General features: G+C 35.0%; 1 protein-coding gene across 2 annotated transcripts in view; it reads right to left on the bottom strand.

Moving 5' to 3' along the window:
* Positions 1 to 1,052: 1,052 nt before the first annotated feature.
* The window catches only part of CFAP47 (cilia and flagella associated protein 47), a 275,959-nt gene continuing 264,012 nt past the window's right edge, over positions 1,053 to 12,999 (bottom strand). The window contains exons 63-64 of one of the 2 annotated variants that reach the window (XM_017811012.1): positions 12,811 to 12,979; positions 1,053 to 3,584 (exon numbers count right to left, since the gene is read on the bottom strand). In XM_017811012.1, the coding sequence (XP_017666501.1) occupies positions 3,363 to 3,584; positions 12,811 to 12,979 (391 nt within the window). In that variant the 3' untranslated portion in view covers positions 1,053 to 3,362. The remainder of the gene's footprint in view (positions 3,585 to 12,810; positions 12,980 to 12,999) is intronic. The other variant, XM_017811013.1, reaches the window with a different exon arrangement.

Here is a 12,999-nt window from a genome sequence, read left to right as displayed (position 1 = left end):
TAACAAGTTCTATGTTACACAATAATGTTGCTTCATAAGGTTTCAATCCTTGTTTTAATTACTCTGGTAGATGAATCATTACAGTGAGACATAGAGAGAGAAGGCAGAAAGAAATATAAATAAACACATGGTGACTATACTGGTTAGAAACTTGTATTTCTGCTAAGACAGTAACAAGCAGATGCACAGCTGACTCATGTGTGGCACATAGGATTATGATTAAGACATTGGCCATAAGTATCGCAGTGACTTTGAAAAACTTATTTTGTAAATGTTATACTTCTATAAATCAAAATATATGTTGGGTCATTAGAAGTAATTTTAGATCACTAATTGATATTAGCAATTAAAAATTAAGACCTATTATTTACAGTAATAACCAGTATCTCCCCATTTACCCGAGATTCTGCTGTACCTGCACAGATTAATGTGAGGGGGGAAAACTCCTTTTTTCATTCTTTTCAGAAGAAAAGGATCCTGATGGTGCACTACTGTGGAGAAACAAAGTTTTGGGGTTTTTTCTTCCAGTTTCTGGTAGTAGTTGTTCTGATGTGGCATGAAGGCATAGAAAACATTGTGGGGGCATCTTCAAAAGCCATAATTTTGAGACTGTGTTCATTCTCTCCCATTGCCTTATAAGAAGATTATGATAATGAATAGTAATTTAGGATTAATTCGTAGCTAAATCATTTGGACTGCTTTTTTTTAGACTTGAGCCCTAACTGCATCAACTGTGTTTAGCTCTATCTCCAGTAGTTAAATTCTTCTGCAGATTACATTTTTAAGGTGCAGGGTGATGGCAAACAGCTTGCCCAGCTGTTCTGAAGCTCAGATTTAATGGTGGGTCCAGAAGCTTTGAAGTGAATTCTCTAAGTTTAAATAACAAAAGCAGCATTTTGTAATCTTTTCCCATGCCAATCCTTTCCTTCCATAAGTTGAAACTCTCACATTTTCAAAATGGCTCAGTAATTCTACTAAAGAGGAGGAAGTAAGTAATGCATAAAAGTGATCATTCTGGAAATCCTCCAGTGCTGCTGCTTAAAATCTGGTTTTTAAGATATGTACTTGGAATTACCCCTTGCATTATAAAGAATACTGTCACTACACTGATAGAAATGCAAAGTATCAAGCTATGAAGTAAAACTGATTTTATTTTTAATAGTTTATATAGTCACTGTAATCCATAAATGAAGGTAGATAATATATAAAACATTGTGGATGTTACAACCACACAGCTACAATGGTCTTTAAATCACCTTTGTAAGTATATTCTTAATATTAGAAGAATTATGCTTAGTTCTGTTTAAACTCTAAGAAATAAGAAAAACACAATAATTATTTTATATTATGTCCAAATTCAACTGATAATGGCATATCTTGCATAACTCAGGACTGACCTTGTACATATTGAAAAAAACACATAATTTTGTCCAGAAAGCATAGATTATGCAACTACCCCTTTTAAAATAGGTAATATAATTAAACTGTTCCTTTGAAAACATCCCTCAGGTATTATCCTATTGTATATCTGCCAATGGTTTGACTGTAGATGTTTGACTGTATGTCAGAATTAGAAAATCTAATATGTGTAGCAGCAAGTGCAGGTAAGCAAATTGTGCATAAAATCTCTGGATTGAGCACCATGTAATTTTTAAGTGATTCACCTCTATGCCACCTGCTATTCTATCTCTGGGAGAATTACAAAATTTCAAGCATCTTGCTAAAAAGTGTCATTTTAAATAGGAAAGCATTACTTTAAAAGAGCAAAACAAGGAAAACAAAGCTTTTACAAAGAAGTGGTGTCACTGAAATATTTCCTGAACACAAATCATTAGTTTTGAAACCGTTGCTGATCCATAAATTCTGATTTCTTGCAGTCAGAGAAACACTTGCTTAATTTATATATGCAGATAGAGCCTTCCTCTGAAATCTAGCTGGTTTTGTGGTCCCAGTAACATTTAAGATAAATATTGCAATAGCTTCTTAATATCTTCTAGGTGTATACTAGAGACCACTATTGACAATGTCTTTCCTGTGCTCTGCACTGAATTTAGAAGGCCGATTTTATTCTTACTTTGGATTACCTGGTTCCTGACCAAAATGGGGCATACTGCATTTAAAATGAGACATTAAACAGTGCCATTGCTGGTTTATATGTTCCCAACATTTTCTGTAATAGCTGCTCTAAAATGTGTGGCATAAACAAAATCCTCAAGCCCACTGCGGTAAAATGGTTTTACTGGTGCTCATTTGCACTGACCTACATAGGTTGTTCTCAGGCTCCCCATTCCTGAGCAACGATGCTCATTCTGTATTTGTGCCAAGAAAGCACTTCATCTGCACCTAGCCAATTTTTTTTGTGAAAGTACATTCTGCCATCAAAATAAAGGCACAAATACAATTTACATCCTGTTAGTAAAATCAGGAAAAACAATCTCAATGAAGAAAGAAGGCAGGGTTTACCCATCCAGTTATCTTACAAACATGTCTGTATAGATCTAATTTTCCACATTGCATCAAGAGCAAAGAAAACCTAAATTTCCATCTAAAGTCATCCATGGATGGAAAGAATGGAAAGAGAAATGTATCAAGAATAGCATTGCTGATTTGTTTATTCTAGGGGAAAAAAAATCTGTCTCCATTCCTCAGTAACTTTTCACAGCCTTCTATATTTCAATACTCTAAAGCATTCTGCAAAATGTATTTAACACAAAAATACTGATGATGGATGTTTTATTTTACTTCTATGCTATGTATAACTATCTAAGATTTTGAAGTGTTATGGGATGAATAAAATAGGATTCTTATTTTATACAAAGAAAAGATGTCTTAATTAATGAAATTTTCCAAAGCAAGAGAATCTGACAGGTGTTAAAGCTCTGGACACATGGCATGTAATCTTGTTTCACCTTAGCAAAAGATTGCCATCTTTGGGTAAGGACTTTATTGTGGAAGAGATCAAGGATTGTTTTTTCTTGCTTAGTTTCCATGGGTGTAATATGCTGAACACCACATAGAGTGCTCACTGAGAATTCTCACTGAAGTCCCATTAAACTAATATCCCTCTTAGAAAGCAAAGTGCTAGTTTGAATTACCCAATTTTCAGGTATATTTTTTTAAACTCAATTTCTTTTCTCTGAACTTGCTGACATCCGCATGATATAAACAAACTGTTACATAAGCATCCAAAATCCCTTATAGAAAAACAGGAATAATTACTAGGGCTCAGGCACTCTGAACCTTCTGTGTAAAACATACAATCAATGCATATCATATGTGCTTAAAAAAAAACAAAAACAAAAACCCCAACACATCCTCCTTTTATCTGAATTTATTTGTTTCCTCACCAAAAAATTAACTGATCATAACTTTCTCTGTTTTTTCCTCAGGACCAAAGGTGCCCCCTTGATTGGTGAGGATGCTCCAGTGGTTATAAGTTTCCGATTTTCACGTAAATAATTGCGCTGTCGAACTGTGGATGATCTTATGTAAGTGCCAGTAGTAACTACTTTTGCTGCCACTGTGGGTGGTATATTCTGTGGAGGCAGTCCATTGATTTCATATGTCCACTGCATTGATTGTGTCTGAAAATAATGAACAGAGACATGAAAAATAATCAGGGATCAAATACCTTGAAAATTTGTCAGCGATTTAAGATGCTACATTGATTTCAAAAGATATTTATCCTTTTCCATGTAATGTACTGGAATAACATAGAATGAGAATTGCACTCTTGAAAGAGAGAACTGAAACCACATTTAGTTTATTCAGGACCAGGTACAACAAAGATGAGAAACTTACCTTCCCTGGCTGATCTAAAATGCCTTTTTTATTCAGTAAATCCCATAACTCTCTATGTTTTCCAATAGTATTTAATTATTTCATACTATAATATAAATTCCTCAGGTTTATACTGGAGGATTTAATTGCAGCTTTGTTATTGGTGATAATGGTATTCTCAAATGGTGGAATTTTTGCATTAGAGTAACGAACAAAACTAAGCGAAAAAGATTCTGAGTATGCACAAGAGAATTGCAGTTTCATGTTGAAATCTTTAGTTTGAAGTGTATTTATGTGAATTGAAAATGACACTCTTCATTTGCTCTCTGTTTATAACTGGTCTCTAGGAAGAGAACATATGTTTCTATGTCATAACTTGTAATGCTTGGATACTTGATTCTTTCTGAGCATGTGGTTTTTATTCTTGCTACACATCCCATCTATCTGTACTTAAGGACTACTATTTCTATGAATAATAAGGCTGTATGACTATATACCTCCCATGCCTCATTTGTGTCCAGAAGCAGAATTTTGGTTGCTAAAAACTCATGTGTAACTTTTTCAGATCTTTCAAACATTTTCCTTTCGAAATGTATCACTTTAGCTCTTGAATGCAGGTCTTTATTCCAAGTCTTTAGCATTTTCCTGGTTTTACATCTAGGAAAAGGTATATTCCTGAATCGTAGTTTTCTGTTCTCCTTTTCTTTAAAAAAAAACCCCAAAACACACAAATAAACAAACAACAGAAATATTGCAAACTCTCAAATTATGTTTATTATGTCCAGCTTTGTACTGTGCAAAAGAAGGCCAAACCATTGCATGTCCGCTTCAGGCAGGCATTCATCAATTCCCTCACAGTTAGTGGCTGGAAATTCCAATCCCCCAGTGTCTGGAGCTTTTTTTTTTTGTTGGTTTCCAAGATAAAACTAGTAGGGAAGACTGAGTAAAAAATAAGGCATGGCATAGGTCTTTTAAAATATAAATGTGAAATTTGTTTCTTATACAGAACATAGAACACAGTGCATGAACATAATATATAGAACATATCAGAGACTTTGCAGCCTCAGAGCAGTGAAGTTGTATGAAATAAGTGATATTTTCAAATTCCCAAGGTCTGCCTTTCCACATTTGGCACAGCACTGCAATCACACAGCTATGCTGCTTGTGGTTCCAGAGCAGGTTTGTTGGTACTATCCTGGTGTGTTGAACTACAGAGACATTGCTGGTAGGGTCACCTTTCTCTCCTGCTTCAAGTCATAAGGTTTTATCATTGCAGCAAGAGTTGTACTTTATGTAATTCATCTCCCATTTAAAACTAACTTAATCTTTAGAACAATCAATTGTAGATATCAGCATTACATCTAACATCATTTTTCATCCAAGGAAACAAAAGGTCAGAGAGGCTGTGTATACTTGGAAATCAATCTGGAAATCAGTGCAACAGTCCACCTCAGAGCTCAAGAGTTTTTCCCTCAGTTAACAGTTCAGCTTCCAAAATGGCTTTGTGGCCCATTTGCTCATTCCAGTTTGAGCATTCCATTTCTGCTTTGCTGCTGGGCATGTCAGTACACCAAGCAGATCTGGCCTACAGAGAGGTGCCACAAAACCCATACAAATTGTGACAAATTCTCACATAGGATAAATGCTACCAACCATTTCCAAAGCATAGTGTGTTTATTTGTCTTGTTATTTATTGCATTCTGTCGATTAATTATGGTCTAGGTAAAGCACTACGAAAGCCATAGAGGTGAGCAGTCAAACTCTAAATTTCTCTACAGTTATCCCATAGTTATAACAGCATAGAGAAGAGGGGGAAAAAAGCAAGTTAAAAGTGGCTCTTTGACTGTATTAAGTTTTGTTACATGTTAGTTTTATACTTGCCAGTGAAAAAGTTTGACTAGATGTTTATCTTTGTTATCTTTCATATGCTTTTCCTATCGTTCTAATACCCTGTTCATTGCTAAAGTGTATTTAAGGGATATCACTGCAAGCAGTTTTGAATTTATATTGCAGATATTCAACAAGAAGTTTCAGAACATTAAACTGTAAACTCTTCAGCACAGGCTTTGTTCTCTGCTATGTACTTATGCAGCACTGACACTATTTCACAGATATGCTGAATAGACTTACAGCTCTTAAATGCCATCACCATATGAATCTCTAATTGTAGTGCTTCTTGTCAGACAACTGGTTTTAACCAGCATTTTGGTGCCTGAATATATACTTTTATGCACCAGTGTTGAAAGATTAGATGAGGTTTTTTGCTGTGTATTTTTAAAGAAACTTCAAAATTGGCAGTACTAATTTTACATAGTGTCTGCTGAATGACTCACCTTATTCCAATGAGATTAGTAAGCATGAGATCTTAGTACATATTTCACCATGTGTGCATAATTTTTCAAAATTTTCATTACTATTTTTCTAAAATCAAAATCTAATTTAAATTTAATATTATTCTGGGTAAAACAAGCAGATTAACTCATCTTTATTTAATAATGTGAAATGATCTAGTAACTCTACTGACTACAAAGATAAATTCCAGCAAAAGCAGGTGCAACATAAACCAACATCAGTATCTTATGTCCAAAGATAAAGCTGTCATTTACGAAAACTGGGTCTCCAAAGTTAGCTAATTATTTTATTAACTTCAGTACAAAATGAAATGTTTTATCTCCCTTTACTACAGCAGCTAACCAATTGAGTTGAAAGAAAATTTAACCTCAGGGTCATATTCACTGTGTGCAAGTCTCATTGATTATTCCAAGGTCAGAGAAAAGATCTGTTAGGTATTTTAGCCAGTAATTTAAACTGAGTATCAAGTTACTAAAAAAATTAATCTCTGCTCATGAAATCTACTCATATTATAACTGTACTGCCTATAGTGTTAGTAACAGTTTGAAGTGGGATTTAAACAAAAATTGTGGACTATGCCATCTCTCAACTTCATTTATTATCAGCATCAAATAACTGATATAGACTTCTGCGTAGTAATAACCTTTTGTTAATTTCCTGTTTGCTACAAAGATATCCTAGACTGTATGTTCAGTGAAAAAAAAAAGATTGTGGCTTGACTTTGTGAAAAAAACCTGCCTATTCTTTTGCTCTATCAGCTGTTCTGTGGCAGGAGACATTGGTATTTGCCTGATGGAAACTCATTGGGTTCCATGGGGAAATCATGGGTGTTATGACACGAACCCTTTAGATAGAATCCATCAAGCTAAAAGAAAAAAAAAAAGGACAATAACAACAAAACACTTCACCCTAATTTATCACCATGAATTATGGTAGTCCATCTGTTGTAAATCATGTATCACCATCCAAGACAGTCGGAGATGGTCATTGTGAAAAAAGTGTGCATTTACACAGTGACTAACTGAAAAAAAAAAATACAGTTGTTTCAGTTCAGCACTTTCTGTTAAAGGAGAAATGTGTTACACACATGGAAAAGAGTTACTGTAACTGTCAGCATAACTTGGAGTAGTTCTTTGTTTAGCACTAGAACCACCCAGAATTCAGTAATTTTCAAGACAACCTAGACTTCAGTAATTTTCAATAAACCTTAGACAAACACAAATATGTGTTTTACTAGAATACTTTATTTCCAAGGGTAAAATATTAGGTTTTGAAAAGCTGCTGAAGCTGTAAGTATTTTCTTCAGTATAAGTCTGTTCAGCTTAACTTCAATAACTATTCTAACCAATAAGAAAACTGCAGCAAGAAAACTTGACTTGCAAGCTGCATTTACTTGCCTTAAAAATGGGAAAAAAATTCCCAAATCAGAGGAACTCTTCCTATTTTTAAGGCAATGCAGTTTACTGTATCAAATTTGAAACAATTCTAATACTATTTCTGGTAGTAACAAAGTCTGAAGATGAAGGCATTGAATCTGCTGCAATCTGTGCTATTGACTAGAACAGAATTATAAAAGAGAATCTCTGTTAAGAAGATATATCTGATACAAACACAGGTATTTAAGAATCCCAGGCTCCCTGTGATGAATATCTAGGGCTATTTCACACGTAATTTAAGAAGAAAGACCAGACCACATTCTGAATGTCCTTGACAATCTGAGGGAGGATTTCTTGCTGAAATGAATAACTTTCTTTTTTCAAAACCTCAACATTCCTGAACAGAAGTGTGAAGAGAATAATAATTTGGCTCACTTGGTTGGAGTAATGGCCACCTGCAGAGCTAAATCGTTCTGAAAAATGTTTTTAAGAATTCAAAACTGAGCCACACACTGCCACTTTTTACTAAATAAATTATTTAAGTAAGTCATTTAACCATCTTGATGACTGACTGAGTAATGTTCATGAAGTAATGTATTCAGCAAATACTGGTAACAGTCATCAAATAATTTATATAAAAGTCTACTTTTTTTTTGTGTCCAACCCATTTTTACTGACAGCTCATGACTCACAGGATTAATTTGCAAAACACAGATCATCTATGTGTATTCACTGTAGGTTGGAAGTGCTACTGAATTACATGCTAATTAATTGCCAAAAAATGTTCATTAGGAGAGTGATCAATATTGGGAACAAGGATCAGGAATTTCAAGGAATATTGTATGCCAGTTAGCTTCCAAACAGTGTGAACTCTGCAAAATCCAAATAAAATTTGCAAGACTTCCAAAAAACCTAAACCACAGGAAATTACAGGTAATGCATCAAATATTTCCTGGCCCTTAATTTATGCTGCACTGGTGACAAGGAAATAAATGACCAATTATGATCAGTGTATATGGAATGAAATTAAACCAAACTTTTATGTGAACTGTGTAAGGGAAGAGCAGAGGAAAGAAAACACCTGGATCAAAACAGTGATAGTCCATTAAGTGAGTGAAAGAGAGGAAAAAACCCCAAAGCAATAAAAAACAAGTGATCTAAAGGCACTCACTCACCACCTCCCACAGGCTGACAAATGCCTACCCAGGCTCTGACAAATTTCTGATGAAGAAGATGGCTGCGAATAATTTTCTTAGGTTAGAGAACATTTCCAGGTAGAACTGAAATGTCCTTAATTGACTTCTGCAATTCAAATATTAGGTGTTTCAAAACATTGCTCAGAGGTAATGCAATCAAAATCCTCCAGAACTGAACACAGTCTTAATACCTTCATATAGCAATGGTCCTCATATTTTTATCATCTTTTGGCATTATCAGAATTATAGTCTCAATAAGCAAAGTAACTATTCCTCATGCTTGTGAATGAAAAATGTTGAGTATTGATTCTGCACTCTGCTTTTAATCATAAAACTCATGTCAACAACAACACAGGTGATATTTAATGTGAAAGTATTTCATTCTGTTTAAGAGATACAATTTAGAATAACATTAAACTATAGTAATTAAGAAATCTACCAGGAACAAGGCAGAACGTGTTTCCTCCAAGCTACTGAATATGTAATAGTACTGTTTGCTGGTAAGATATGCAAGCTTTCACAGACAAGTTTAGAGAAGCCACACCTGGGTACTGTGGCTGGCACGCTGCATCATTTATTTCCAGAACAGCATGACAAATGGTTTTGATATGCTATCTTCCATAGGCTAAGTTAGTGATTATTCAGTAATAAAGGTGCACAAGCCTGACTTCTGGAGGGCTTGATAATGTTACCTGCAATCTGGTTCACTCTGACACCTATTTTATCATTTAAGACTTATTGTGTGTGCCTTCTGCTTTAGAATATCTCTGAAGTCTCACACATGAATTACAAAGCAATTGCTCAGGTCTCTAGCTGAATTCAGCACAGTGAAAGCAAATTAACTGCAAGCCAACAGGAATACATGTTTTTCCAAGGATTTGCCAGCCTCCTGGCAGCTCCACCTTGTGCCTGGCCATGATTACTACCCCAAGAAGCCTTTGCAGAGCATCCCCCTGCTCCAGATGCATCTTGCCATCCCTCAGATCTGTTGGTTTTCTGTTCAGCTTGGCAGGCACACCCCAGCTCTGAGATGTCACTGCAGCTGAGGAATTCCTTTCTTTCCTCACAGCATTTTATGGCTTATTTGAAAAGTGTGTTCTCTTTACTAATTTATAATTAGGGGCAATACTTTTTTTTTTTTTTTAGTTAGAACTGTGCTGTTTATGTTGGCAATTATAAATTTGCAAGTTGGATTATAGAACAAAGCCTATTAAAAAAAATGCTCTTCAGGCACCGTGTCACTGTTTCTTACTTTAGCTCAATTAGGTTATGATGTTCTCTTTCAAAGCTACATAGTTTTTCAAAGAAACAAGTATGATTATTTTTCTTACTGGCTTTCTATTATATTTCATTCTTTGATCTAAATACATTTTTAAAGTAATTTTCTATGTCACTTTTGCAAAATTAAGATTCCTAACAGTTATTTAAATAATTATCTAACTTCAATTGTTTTGATATGTAGCTGACTGAGAACAGAAGTTTTAATGATGGTTAAAGAACTTTAATTGCTTCAGCAAAGTAATTAAGGTTCCCTGCCATTAATAAAATCTACTGTAAGTATTCATGAATATTAAAGTCTTAAAGAATCCACAACATATCCCATGAAGTACCTGATTTTTGTGCAGAAAATACAAAATAGGCAACAGTATTTCAAATATATACATATATACACATTCAGTTAATAAAATGTACACACATCCTAGAGGCAAACTGTAATATATATATCTTAATGCTAATTAGCTTCTCAGCATTGGGTTCTCAGCAGGGTAACAAAACAAAAAAATTTGCATGTATAATATTTGAGTTTAATGTTTAAAACAAATGAGGAAAAGATGACTATAGGATCTTTCCCCATAATCCTAACCTCCTATTTTCCTTTACAACACAATTGTAATGATGAACATAAACTAAAGAACTTACACTGTCATCTCTGCTACTTTACAGCTTAATTATTGCTGTTCTTTGAAGCACACAAAAATTACAAGTCTGCTACTCACTATTCAAAGAATTTAATAATGAAAATATGAGATTGTTAGGACTATGCCTTTACCCTCAGAAATGCAAAAGAAATTTTAAACCAAGAGTACTGTAGTCCTTTACTGCAGCAGCATCAGAAGAGAGGCACTGTAAAAGAAAAGAAGCTTCCTCACCATTTCTAAAAATAGCCCAAAGCCTCAGCCAGTACATTGGATAGAAAGGATACATGCAAGAGAGGTTCTTCAGTGTTAGGTCTAACATAATTGCATTTCACCACCTCCATTGTTATTCCCCAAATAAAAGTGATTTAATACCCCTTTTGCCATCTAACTAAATCTGTCTCTCTCAGGTCACTAATGAAAAGGATTTCAACAAACACAAAAGGCAGAAATGAGCATCAGGTATTCTCAACATGTCACCAAATTTAATTTCAGGTCAATGTTGAGAGCACAGTAGCTGAATTACACACAGTTGCAGATGCTCTGGCTTCCATTAGAACTACAGGAATGAAAGCTTGTGTGGAGAGGAAAGGGGGAAGTCTGGACTACACAAAAGGCTTACCAATAAGAGCAAAGAGAACACAAGCCTCATCAAAACATTACTGAAACCACTTAATACTTCAGTTAGAGTAAGAACCTTAGAAATATCTTTAACATACTGTGATGGAGTTATATGAGTCCAAAATGCACTTATGAGCATCAAGAGTCCTCGATGTATTTTTCAACATACAGGAATAGACACAACCAGATGTGATCTGATATGTGTATGCAACATGTATGAGTGACTGATTTCCTACACCCATACACAGTACCAAAAGTGGAGATGTAAAGAGCCATATGCCTAGATCATAACCAGAGCCTAAGGTGTGAGTAGATGTAGGATAAAAATCCAATTAGACAAAAGCCATCTGTACTGATAAATTCCAAAAAGGAAATAATGACCTTTGACCATTGTGTTTGTCGCATTCCAGAGAGATTTATGGTTAAAACTCTTTGTTAGTGATGGAAGCTAAGTCAAGGACAAGCATAGCTAGTACATTTACGTGTGTCGTGCCTAAAAACAGGAGTTCCATTCCAGAACTACATTAGATGTTTCTGAGCTCTGTAGCTGTGTAACACAGCATCTTGTAAATACAAAAGAGCACAGAATATATGAAGTCAGCTATCTTTCTTTTTCAAATGGAAGAGTGATAATCATCACTGCTGTTGATGTAAAGAGACTAAATTAATCAAACATTTAATACAGTAAAAGAAAACAAATAAGAGGGAGTAAAGGACTTTCTTGTTTAACCAGGATTTGAATTTCTTATTCACTGTTGTATAAGTTGCCACTTACAGAGATAAAACGGTAGAGTGATTTGCCATGCATCTTTTTATCAACTTTGTTTCAACCATCTTATTTCTTAAATCAATATTGCTGTTTTTCATCTAATATAGTAGCCTGAAAACATTGCCAGCGCACACTGAATAGATTTAGAGTGCAAACTATGATTTATAGAGCATGTGGGTTGTTTGCTGCTACTGTATGTTTTCAATAGATTAATTCCTGCATTCATATGAACATTTTTATTACTGAAGGGATAAATGCCTTAAAATGTCTTCTAACCTTCAGATTTACACAATATGTTTGCTTACAAATTATTTTTGCTTATTTTGAAGCTTGCTTTCAAAGAGCTACTCCTGGCTTTGTGCTCTGAAATTCTATCTTCTACAGTTTAGAACCTAGCTTCTAGTGCCTTTGATCCTAAGAGGTATAATACAATTAAAATCAATAACCTAGGCCTCACATATTCAATTACTCATATATTCTCCACCAGTTCTTAACACGATTATTTTGATTCTTTGTGAAAGTCACGTTGTCTATGGAGTTGGGGCAAATGTATCAAGATAAGTATCTGTCTTTGATGCAGATAGCAAAGGGATAACACAGAAATTAAAATACATTATGTTTTTCCAGCTTGTCACGTGCCAATTTGCAAAATTTAGTTTTATTCTTGTCCGTTGTGAAGAGCAGCAAAATAATCACAGTACGTGCAGTTGTGTGTTTCAGTGCTGCTCTTTGGTGTAGGATTTCTTTTCCTGCTTGCACTCCTGAAGGTGTATTTGTGTATTGCTCTCAGGAAGGCTCACCTCGATTACCAGTGTTGCTGTATGCTTCTTGCCATACATCCTTGGCTTGTATCCCACCGTTATATGGGTTCCCACGGTGCCTGCTGGAAGAAGTTCTCCAGCTTGAGGCATTACAAGGAAATCAGGATCGCTGCCCGCCAGGAAGTGTGCAGTGAATGGCTCTGGGGAGCTACGGAAAAGCACAGGAGG

The sequence above is a fragment of the Lepidothrix coronata genome, unplaced genomic scaffold (assembly GCF_001604755.1).
Source record: "Lepidothrix coronata isolate B3197 unplaced genomic scaffold, Lepidothrix_coronata-1.0 Scaffold30, whole genome shotgun sequence".
Lineage (NCBI taxonomy): Eukaryota > Metazoa > Chordata > Aves > Passeriformes > Pipridae > Lepidothrix > Lepidothrix coronata.
The sequence above is the reverse complement of the archived record's forward strand: the minus strand, read 5'-3'. Positions and strand labels throughout refer to the sequence as shown.